At 38.5% G+C, this 12,338-nt stretch overlaps 1 protein-coding gene across 2 annotated transcripts in view; it reads right to left on the bottom strand.

Annotated features, from left to right (window-relative positions):
- The window catches only part of COL4A1 (collagen type IV alpha 1 chain), a 120,181-nt gene that overhangs the window by 59,964 nt on the left and 47,879 nt on the right, over positions 1 to 12,338 (bottom strand). For both annotated transcript variants that reach the window (XM_014248595.2, XM_088050975.1), the window contains exon 2: positions 10,977 to 11,027. In XM_014248595.2, the coding sequence (XP_014104070.1) occupies positions 10,977 to 11,027 (51 nt within the window). The remainder of the gene's footprint in view (positions 1 to 10,976; positions 11,028 to 12,338) is intronic.

Genomic DNA, 12,338 nt, shown 5'->3' on the forward strand with positions numbered 1-12,338 from the left:
CCTCTTTGCCTTCTGCATCTCCTTCTCCCTTTGCTCCCTCCCCAGTGACTTTCACATGTGGGACTCCTTCAGTGCTGCAGTCAAACGATCTCTCAGGCTGAATTTTGGGGGGAGAACACCGGGAAACACCTGTTTATGATGCAAAAGCCAGTGCCATAAATGTTCATATACCACGGGGAAGGCATCCCCATCACCAAATCTCACTCTGATTTTTCACTCCTTGACAGGATTACTCTTCCTACTGTGGAAGTATCCTTTCTCAAGGATCATGAACTTAAAACACTGAGGAACCTCTGCAGCTTGATACAAGACAAGCCCAAACCTCCAATAGTGACTCCATTCATATAAACATTTAATTAGAGGGCTTTTCAGGTTTAAGGTTCAGGGAGTGACCCTGGGCCTCTGCCTCCTAAATACTGAAGAATGCTTAGAGGAAAAGCATATTTCTGTTGCACCTCATGGCTGCACAGAACATTCCTCAGGAAGCTGCTAAGTGCTTCCCAGGAGCATAAAAAAAGAAATAAGAATCTTTGATTATCCTTTTCCCTACATATCAGTATCTATGTGCTTAGCTGGTGCTCAAGTGCATGGATATACAGTGTGTCTCAAAGAAATTCAGAATTTGAATAAGAAGTAAAATGAGTGAAGTAAAATTAACATTCAAAAACCAAGAATTATAATTTATATATAATTTAATTGGTGCCAATTTAAGTTGGTTTCCTACCAACACCATACAATTTCAGTTAAACCAGCTATAAGTAAGAGCATAATTTAGAAGTCTTCTTCATTTAATACCTCTTCTTCCTTGACCCATAGTTATTCCTCATTTTCCAAAAGTAGTTGTCTGTTTTTTCAATGCAGCTACCCAAAGTTCACATTTTAGGACTTCTTGAGCCATGTAAACTTTTATCTTAAGCTCTCTATATTTCCTTGCATTTGCATGTCTTTGGTTCATGCATGCTTTGTGTGATATTGCATTCCAGCGTAGATAAATGTTACAGATCCAGAAGTAGCTGGGATGCTGAGGGGTACATATTTATTCATACCATACCTGAGGGCATGGTATATGAAGTACAGAAATAGAAAATAACTGAGAAGAAGACAACTGACAGCAACTAAACCTTATCTTCAGCTGTGGAAGTCTGCCTGCACAGAGCTTGGCAGTTTAACACCAAATTATGTGGTTCATTTCCTTTATGTTTAAACTTTTCTTGATTTAAAAAAAAAAAAAAAAAAGGAAAAAAGCCCAACACAATAACACAGCTTATGATGGTTCAGAAGGAAATCACACCTTTTTACAAAGGTACACATGAAGTTCTCTAATTTTATTTTATTTTTTTAAATCTTTTATGACACATGGGTCAAGTAGCCTCTTCTCATCAGCTAGAGTAACTCGGGGGAACAGAAGAATCTCAAAGAACTGTAAGGGAACAGGATGTTTGAAGGACAAATGTGTTTGCACTGTAAAAAGAAAAAGGAAATTCTATCACCTGCATACAGGTTGAATCAAAAGGGTGCTATATTTCCCACCCCTTCTAATCATCTGTTGAACACATTAGGTCTGAGTAACTCTTCCTTTGTTTTATTACACATTGTATTAAATCACTTCCAGTGTTGAAGGTCCAAGAATATAAGGGGTAAAAATGCTCCACACCCTTCCTACTTCATTAATGAAAATTATTTAGCATTTGTTTGCATTTGGCATTGTTTAAAGGCTCACATTTAAAGATGAAACAGCAGGGGGAAAAGGGTCTTAAACGTTTTTCTCTGGGATTTCTAATTTATTTTTGTTCAGATCCTAGACCGGGAATCAAATGTGACGTTACATGCAAGTTTTATTCTCTTGCCAAAGGTTCGTCATGGACATATTTACAGAAAATAATCTCTTCCATAAATAGTAAAAACATGGGCAGCTGGTCCTAGACAGTACAGACTGCAATAAAGTTCTCATAATGAGGTACTCATATCTTGAGGGTATGCGACAGACAGTACTATTTGAGACAGTGCTAGTCTAGCTGCTTTTTTGGATCAGGCTGGAAATGGCATTTCTAAACTTTTAAACACTATGAAAGTTTCATAGGAGTAAAATATCTTTCCACAAAATAGAGGAAATATTCTGCCTTTTGACTTTTAATCATGTAAATATCACAAGGCAGACAACATTGTGCCTCAAAAGTCTCAGTGTTTCTTCACTTTGTCTCTTCACTCAACCAGATCTATTGTAAAACAGACATGACAATACGTAACTTTGTAATACCTCCAAGGTTGTTCAGCCTAAGTCAAGAAAGTTAACAGAGATGCAATTATAATTAACAATGATGAAAACAAGTATCTTTCTTATTTTGACATCGTAGAGGATGTCAGTATCCTTGTCAGTAAGTGTCAACTAGAAGTTGGGGTATTGCTCAGCAGGTTTTAAGGTTTTATTTACCATTAAAAATAAATAAGTAAATAAATAAATAAATAAATAAATAAATAATTCTTTTTTTAAAAAAAGTGAAAAAGGACACGTAATGAGGCCGTTCGGAATTAATCCGTAATGCCTGACTGCCACCCAGAGGAGCCCACGGGGAAGTGACACAGCCTGGCTCCTGGGACACTGCCAGCCCCAGGCACAGCCCTTCCCTGGCACCCCTCTCCTGCTCTTCCTTAGAGCTGATGGAGCACAGTGACAGACAGAGGGCAAAGGCACTTTTGCTATCGAAAGCTCTGGAGAGTTTCACAAACACTATCTTTTCCCTTTTTTTGATGTGGGAAATGGTGTCGTTCTCCTGCCTTGATACTGATTTCACTGCATTTAATACCTAGAACTTCCTACAGAGATCCCTTTATAGGACTTTCACAGGGCTGAATGTGTCCTTGCTGGATTTCCAGCCTCTATTTCCACACCTTCAGACAGAAATGAAGTTTGAGTTGAGGTGTTGCAACCACATCCTTAACTCGCTATCCCATTAAAGGTGCTGCAATAGAGATGGAGGCAGCATTGGCTTCTCTGTGCATTGCTCGCTATACAACCTTTTGGTATTCCTCCCTTTATTTCACCTAACTACTGACATTGGAGCCAGAGGGCATTATAGACTGCTCCTCTGTACTAGAGTCCCTCCCCTCCATCACCACCACTTAAAATCATTTATTTTGGAGTTCCGTATTGTCTTTCAGTCTTTGCTTGGCATTTGAACAAACCTAACAAAATTAAGGGCTACCAAACCCCCTCAAGGCTTTAAATATTCTGCTAACTAGCCATGAAATGCTTTTGTTGCATCTGTTTCCAGTCAGTGAGAAAAGATTGAGAGAACACCCCATTTGATGCTAGTGACTGTGCTCACTCACTCAGCTCGGTACACTGTGCACACTGAACTCTGACACAAGCCTTGGTGAGAACTACTTTTGTTGGCATATCATATTTAAAAATGTTCCAGCTCAACTTCGGTGGAAGCTGTCACATGCTTTCTTTAAGAGCTACAAAATTTATGGGTACATTTTGCCATTCTAATCACTCTTAAATATTCTGAGATATAAACATGATTTTGCAGACAGGAGGAGTCAAAGCTCCCTTTCCCTTGGCTTTACCTTGATTTTGTGGTGTTTTTTTGCTGTTACAGATTATATAAGAGAACACTTTATATATTACTGAAAGCTAGTCATTATTTTCATCATTTAATTGAACTTTCTTTGCTAAGTTATCAGTAGCTCAATTAACTATTCTGTAGCCCTTTCTCAGGTGTAGTAGTTACTTGAAATGTAAACCCTCTTCAACATCTCTTAAATATGGTTTCCCAACATTTTTGCTCCTACTATCACATTAAACTTCTTTTGTGGGTAAACTAGGTATGTTCTCCAGCAGGTTAGAAACTTCCCTGCATGATAAAGAACTTCACTATCACTCCTTTAGCAGCTGCTTCAGTTTTCCTCTTTGAAAATCCAACTTTCATGCTGCTTCTTAGTGTTCTGTCTCCTTCCAGGCATATACTGTTACAAGCTTTGCTATTGCTTCTGCTGAAAGTGGTTTTAAGAACTTTGTATAAAATTTGCCTTTTTACCCTTCCTTAATGAAATCCAAACTCTGAGAAAATCCAGATCTGCTTTTCTGAAGGCCAACATCATATGGCCAGATGTTTTCAGTGACTAATCTAAGTTATGACCTTTCTCTGAAAGCATAGGTCTAAAATCTGAAATAAGAAGTAGCTGAGAGAAAGGAAGCAAACAACTAACCACCATGAGGTATGAGATTTAAAAAAAAACCAAAATAAACACAAAAAAAAAACCCAAAAAACAAAACCCACAAAACCACAACACCAACTTCCCAATCCACTTTTTGCTCTTGGCTGGAAAGACTACAAAGTGATTTAAGAAGACTATTATATACTATATTACTATGGTTCCCCAGTGATAATTACATACACCCAGGTCTCTTGTGAATATTGCTATAGAGAAAATGTACACAGAGACTGATTATTAAGTTTATCAAGGATTAAATTCTTGTGTGGGAACTACCATATCACAGAACTGTCTATTTTAATGTCTGCCTTGGTCTGAGATCCCCAGCAAATACAATATAAACTGAAGAGCAGAAGGATTAAAAGAAACTTAAAAGGTTAACTACAAAATGCAGCTACTGCTGTATCCCAGAGTTTGCTGTTCCAGACTCCTAAATTATATCCACAAACCTCTGTGGCATCACAGAGTTTTAGTGGGCAATTAGACCAGACACTGAAAAACTGCACATCAGGATGAAAGTTTTGTAATCAGTACCTAGTCAGTAGATATTGACCCTGTAGGGACATAATTTTAAATTTGGGAAGATTTCAAGCTATGCACAGGTACTGCACAGGCACTGGGCAGCTCCACATCCCAAGCATGAAGATTTCAGAGAAGCAGAGATTTACACATCTTTTCGTATCTTATTCTGATCTCACACTGGGGAAACTAGACTGCCTTCATTGGAGGCTCACATACTTCAGATCAAGCCAAGGCCCTGCAATCTTTCAAGAAACCATAATGAAGGCATACACTAACAGTTGTGCAAATTTTAAATCAAGCCTGTGAACTTGTTTTATTACATGAAGTACAGAGCCTGAGCTCATTGTGCCAATACCCTTATAACCAAAGATAATGCATCTAGCAACAGCTGCTTAAAAGGTCATATTGTGTCAAATTAAATACTACTTTGTGAATACCTTCAGAAGTCAGCTCTGGAAACTAAATATGAGCATGTCTCAGCACATAATACTGCTTTTATAGTCCTCTTTCCATAGAGATAAATTGATCAGTGTAATCCAGTGGCTTGTATTAATGAAAGATACCCACTGTACTGAGTGCAAAAATACATCTTAACATAGAAAATGTGGCCAGAGACAACTGGGACAAATGGTTCATATAACTGTTTAAAACTAAGAAAAGCTGATGGTTTCAGACGCCACTTAGCAGTTTGGTCTGACAGCTGGGAAAGAGTAGAAAACTTTTCAGCATTTAGCATACCATAGTCAGTATTACTCAAAGTTGTTTGATATTTTGTTCTTCTCAAGAACAGCAGCTCTCTTCATGAAACATGATGTTCTTTCTCCTGGATCTGAATTTAAAAGATTATTTTTCTCTGAGTAAAGGATAAATCAATAAAAATATACTACTGTCAAAGCAGAATTGACAAAAACCATTGTGACAATATCCTGACTTTCAAAAATATTTATGAATCACTAGTTTCCCTGTAGAACAGCAGATCTGCAGCTGATTAGTATCTTTGCTTATTTTATTACTTCTGAGTCTGCCCTTTCAGGCATAATTAGATGATTTCATGTTATCTATTAGCCCTTTCCAGACTGCAGACTCAGTCTTGCCTCCCACATTGCCTGTCACCCCTCTTTCCAAATTTATGGCCATCTCCAGGGTATATTATTTGATTGCGGTTTCCCTAGTGTCCTCAGTTCATGGTCTTTCCAACTCAGGCATAAACTGGTGCTGGACACAAAGTTCTTCCAGCAGCCACTTCACAGAATCACAGAATCCTTAGGTTGGAAGAGACCTCCAAGATCATTGAGTCCAACCCATGCCCTAACACCTCAACTAAACCATGGCACTTAGTGCTACATCCAGTCTTTTTTTAAACACATCCAGGGATGGTGACTCCGCCACCTCCCCAGACAGACAATTCCAGCACTTTGATCACTCTTTCCATAAAAATCTTTTTCCTAATATCCAGCCTATATTTCCCTTGGTGCAGCATAAGACTGTGTCCTCTCATTCTCAGGGGACATAAATAGGAACACTAAGGAGTGCTTACTAAAACAAGCAGCGTCAATGTAAAATGATAAAAAATTAACATTCTTGACTTAAAGAAGTTTAATAAAAGTTGACTATGAAAAGCACAGCTCTAATGATTACTGATTTGTTCCACTAAAGGAACTGACTTGTTGCCTCTGATATATTTTCAAGGAAACTCAAAGTACTTAATAGTCATCTTTGCACTGACTGCCAGGGCTTCTCTCTGACAAGGGAGTTTATATTGTGTTAAACCATCAATATTTGAAATATTTTTGTTCTATCTTTTGATGCGTAAAATGACAGAAAATCCTCAAAGATCCACCCAGTCTGGTAAACCTTAAAAAAAATACAGGGACACAGTCCACTGCAACAGTCAACTCTTCATTTCACAGAGCAAAGGGAGAAGCACAATTCCCTGCAGACACCAAAACCATCTGCGATTTTTAAGGCTGTAGAAGTGTGCAAGTCTCTGTTCCTGTTGATGGGGAACTCCAGAGATGTCCCACTGACTCTCAGTCTAAGTCAGAGCTACCTGGCTTCCAGATCCAAAATACCTCAAGCAAAGCCAGTCTGTGTACTTCTGTGGCATGGTCAATCCACACAGGGGTGATGCACCCATCAAGGCAAACAGAGAATTTAAATTTTATGTAGGTATAATAATACAGATACAGTCTCAGAATTAGGGAAACAAATATATGCCAAATAAAATTCTTTTCTCAATTTCTCCTGCTTTCAAACAATAAAAATATCAAAACCAGCAGTTACATTAAGAGTTAATTCTACTCTTATCTTCTATTTATCAAAGAGTATTTTTTTCAATTGCAATACTTCATGCTCAATGACAAAAGCATGTTTGATAGTCTTGTTGACTTCAACTTTCAGTGGGTAATGCTGAGACAGTGAAATCATCATAAAATATCTCTACTAAAGAATGACAATTTATACTTCAGTTCATTCTAACTGATAAGTCTAAGAAGATTAATCATTCTGTATTACTTACAGCAAGGATCCAGTGTTGCCTCCATTTGCACATGTTTCTGATACAGAATAAAAGTAGTGCAAATGGTCATGAATGAGAGAAGGAGCATTTTTAGAAAAAGTCAGTGCATTGAGAATTTTACTCATCTCTGTGCAGTCTTTGTTCTGAATGGTAATTTAATGCTTAACATGTTTTTTCTGCACGCACTAACGGCTAGCACTTCTTATCTCAACAGCTGCTTGAAATTGTTCTCAAAATCTAGGTAGGCATAAAAGAGAAAACATAGCTTCAGTCTTCTGAGTAGCTCAATAAAATGCAAACAAGCATTCAAAACTAATCAGTTTAAGCAGATCTCACACTGCAGTGAGGTTTAAGGGAACAGTCAAGTTATTATGCAGAAAACCAAATAAAAAGCATAAGAGGTAATAAATTAAGATGTTTTAGGTTAATCTCTCTAATGGAAAACAGTAAGGTATTTATTATTTTAGCAATATTATGTTTTTCTAAAATGTCTTTACCTTTTGTTTGGCAAATATGTGATATTTGACATTGCATAGCTTAAAATAACAGCTTGATGTTCAGTGTAGTAATAAAGGCTTTATACGATAAGAGCCATCTGTTGCAATTATGCTCACTATCCAAATTTTCTGAAAGGGATGAAAACCCTTAGAGTTTGTCAATTATATACCCTTGATAATATATGAATCACGTTACAGGAGTTTGGCATAGAAATGTTACTTTCATGGAAACAGTCTGATGGGAGAACATATTAAATGTACTCTAAATATGGCCATCATATTGATGAAATTATTCTCAAAGGAGAGAGAAAAAAATGGCAATGTAATTTACTCTTCCATGTCTGGAATGCTCTTGGGTACTATTTCCTGGGCATTTCACAGCTTTTAAGTCAAATTAAGTCAAATACCATTTTCAGCACTTTTTCTGATGAGATCATGAATATGATTGTTTGGCCAAATGAATTTTAATTAAACCCCAGTCTGGAACTTCTGGGTCTGGAACTTCTTCCCACACTACGTTAGGAAATATCTCTCCAGATGTTAATAATTAAGGCATTACTTATTAAACCCAGCACCCACTTCCGCAGCTCCCAAAGCTCCCAAGGCAGTGAAGTGGTGTGGGTGGATTGCTGAAGAGTGTGGGAGGATTGGAAAAGACCCTTCAGCGTTTGTGCCCTTCAGCACGACATGGAAGCCAGATCAAAGGGGTTTCCAGTGTAGGCAGAATGCTGGCTGTGGATGGTGTAGGGTAGAGTGGATATGTGCTCCCACATGAGAAGTGGAGAGCAGATGTTCTCTTTTGTGGTCTCTTGGGGTACCGCAGGAGCTGGGCATGGCAGCCTTCTCCTAGCCCGGATCCTGGCTAGGATCAGTCTAATCTGACCTCTGATTAAGCAATATTCACATAGATTTTTGAAGTAAGAGGTACCATTACTGATGTGTGTGTTAATGGGAACCACATATCCATATTTCCAATCCGAATGCATTCGTTGGAAACACCACTTACAGAAATATTAAAGAGGCAAGCAGGAAGGATTCTCCCCTTACTTTCTCTCACCAGGTTCTGTCTCCAGCCCTGGGACCAAGGGGCAGACTGTCCTTATTCTAGACAGACATCAAACAAATGAATCAGGATGAAAAACTACACAGGGCTGTAGGGCAGGGGGCAGGTGTTTAAAAAATAAACTCAGTGTTCTGTTCAAAATCCTAAGTATGTTTGAAACAGAGTTAACATAATGAGCAAGCATTGATATGAACCGGGTTCATATCATGTTATATGGATTCCAAAATACATTCAAATGCCTTTCTTGACTATCATTTTCTAGGCCTGACTATTCACTCACCTGTCTAGATGTCTCTAATGTCAATAACTGCATTTCCTGCACAGTCTAAAATCATGCGAATACTTCATTATACACCTGCTTAAATCAGAGAAATTTATTATGGAACCCATTAGGAAGAGTGGAGAGTACACTGACCCACTGAAATTTAATATGTCTTCTGCTACTATGAAGAGATATTTTTCTCTCATCAATATTTTTAAACAGCCTACATTAATGTGAGGTAGTTTTGGATTCTAGCATATCAGACAAGCATCTATTTCGTTTAAAGAGAACATTTTGAGACTCTGGACTATGCAAATAAAAAATGCCAGCAAGAGCTCTAGCAAAGAGACAGGAACAGAGCTGGAAATAAATGAAGCATAAGGTTTAATGCTGTTGCTGATGCAAGCTATCTTTTTTTAAAATTATCTTGTTACAAGATGCTGGCATACTCTATGAACTGAAAACTGATGTCTTTCAGCGAAAGAGTTGTAATGTGTCTCCTTCATTCTACCATGACTCATTTGTACTTGTTACTGAACAATAAGATCAAGCTTTCAAAGCATAAATTCAGCGTTTTGAACCTTTCCCAAATCTTTGCTGTATTTATTTTCAATAATAGTTGACTTTTATTAAACAGACATTAATGGGTTATTAACAAAGGAGATTCCATCTGATTGATGTTTCAGACCTTGACACTTTTTATCTGTATCACAAATTAATCAATGCTTTGTTACTAAGAAAATTATCTTGCTTGGGCCTCCAATTAAATAATTTACATTCCTAGTTCTGGAAAACACCAAAGAAAAGCCACCAACAGACATTCTCAGATCCATCATCTGTAAATATGCAGCTATTGCCTTTGAAACAAAGCAGAAAAACAGCTGTCTATTTGTTTCAAGGAACAAACAACCCCAAAACAAAAAGCAAACAATCCCCCCCATCTCTTCTAAGTATTCCTTCGGGTGACCTAAACAACTTACCTCGAAAAACATACCCAAAGCAACCACAGGATGATAAAATCAGTTTACATTCATTTATAATGGTAGATGTACAGCACATATGCACACACAAGGGAACACATCATAGATTAAAATCTCCACAAGCAAAATTGGAAGAGATAAGGAAGAGTGATTGAATGTCTACAATATTTACAAAAGCAGGTAATTTACAGGGGGAATTCACGGAATGCTTAAGTGCACTAAAATTTTCTTCACTGTTACTGCTTTAAAAGAAGACTTTAAAGTGCCTTTTTTTTGTTTCATACACAAGAAGTTTGGATAACTGAATGGGAACTTTAAAAACCTTTTGCAAGGTTCTGTCAAAAGTTTTAAATTCTTTGTTTCTTGACCTGCAACACTTTTCTGTATCTAAGCTGATCATTAACCTCCCTCTCCTTACTGCAAGTCTTTGCCTCCCAGGGCTAACCCTGGTCACGGTTCATTGATTATGATGCATCACAACCATCCTGGAGAGCAATCTGCACGGCATGCTGAGAGAAGCATTTCTGAACAGAACTGCTTGCCTCACTTCCAGAGATGCTCAGGATGTCAAGCCTGCTACCCAGTGAAAAGGCTGGAGATGAGGTGAGGAAAAGGTGGGAGTGACAGGGTAGCATCCCACTCAATGGGGAAGGAGAGAGGGCACGGCCACATTGGGCTGGGGGCTTCACTCCACAGCGAGGGCATTTGCCTGCCCCCCACCCTGGCCCTCCTGCCCTCTGCACCACAGACACAGAGAGCTGCTGTTCGGAAACACTGCTGCTGGCACCGTGGCCTGGCCTTGGCAGTGCTCCCTGGCACTGCAAGCCTTGCCTGAACGCCAGGGCTCACCTGGCTCCCAGTGGATTCTATACCCCGTGGTTGAAATAGGCAAGGAAATGAAATGGACAGAGCTTACCTTTTGCCCTTTTACTCCACTGCAATCACATTTTCCACAACCGGAACATCCCTGAAAATAAAAGAAATTGAGAATTAAATGTCTGAATTGAGTGACAGGCAGAACATACTGCAATGAGCCAGGGATGTCAGCAGCACCCCACTGACTGAAAGGCTGGTCAGTGTGGGGAATGCTTGCTTCAGCCCATACAGTAACATGAGAGAAGTCAGATTAACTGGTGCACAGGTAAAATCTTACAGTCGCTTTGTGTTACCAAAGATGCTCTTAAACGCATCTGGGCTACTCTCTACTTTGTCATGGAACAACTGGAAAGTAACTCAGCAGTCAATTGCTTTTACTGCTGTCATGCTCAGAAACAAACTATGAGGAAAAGAAGCAAAACATCTGTATCAGTGAATATTCCACCAACGCACAGGAGATCCTTCAGCAGCCCCTTCAGGCCATTATTCAGACGCAGTGAGGGACAGCAGCTCCCCTGAGACAGCTTTCAGCACAGATGCTGGGCACCTGTCCCTCTACACCTGCAGGCTCCAGTCTACTGGGATATCAGTACTTCTGGGAAATGAAAAGAAAATGTACCTAATCCGTTTTGAATTTGGAAAGCCCCCAGCGAGACCAATAAATATACCCCAGAAAGTTAAATAATACAGTAACATTTTTACTTGGTAAGTACATTTTATTTTAAAGTAAAGCATCAAAGAGAAATGGGGCTTTAATACTTAAAAAAAAAAAATAAAGGCTGTCCAATAAAACTCCTGAAAATTTATGCTTTTGTTGGTACCTTTTTTTTGTATATGTACATCCACTGAATTTGTTCCTTGAAGTAGAATTTTCTCTATACTGACATCAAGCAAATATAGTTGAAAATTTTTGATCTTACATTATTATAGCATTTTACCATGTTATATTATAAATTCACACAAAGGTGAGAATTAACATGATTATAAGGAGTTTTTATCATATAAGGCAGAAAAAGAACTGGATCTGAAAACAGCACCAAGACATGGTACAGTGCAACCCCAGTAAGGATCAGAAGGTAAAGGTGCCACCCAGTGAATCATTGGCTTTAGTCCTTGCAGGACATGGTTATGCCTGGAAAAAAACATTGGGTCTCCCACTACAAGAAGTGACCTGGTGTGACCTCTCTTAGTTTTTCAGACCTGATAAGATCTCTGCTGGAGGATGCATACTTGCAGCTCATACTTCCTCCTCCAGGATCATGCAGAATGTTATCAGTTTTATCAACACATCCCCTAAATTCAGAAGAAGTCTGTTTTAATTGCATCTGGGAATGTACTTAACATAAGTCACTGAATCATTATAAACATCTGTTTTCAAGTTAATCCCTGCATATTTCCTTCA

This window comes from Pseudopodoces humilis, chromosome 2 (genome assembly GCF_049639895.1).
Source record: "Pseudopodoces humilis isolate 2021_Gansu_Grassland_sample_001 chromosome 2, ASM4963989v1, whole genome shotgun sequence".
Lineage (NCBI taxonomy): Eukaryota > Metazoa > Chordata > Aves > Passeriformes > Paridae > Pseudopodoces > Pseudopodoces humilis.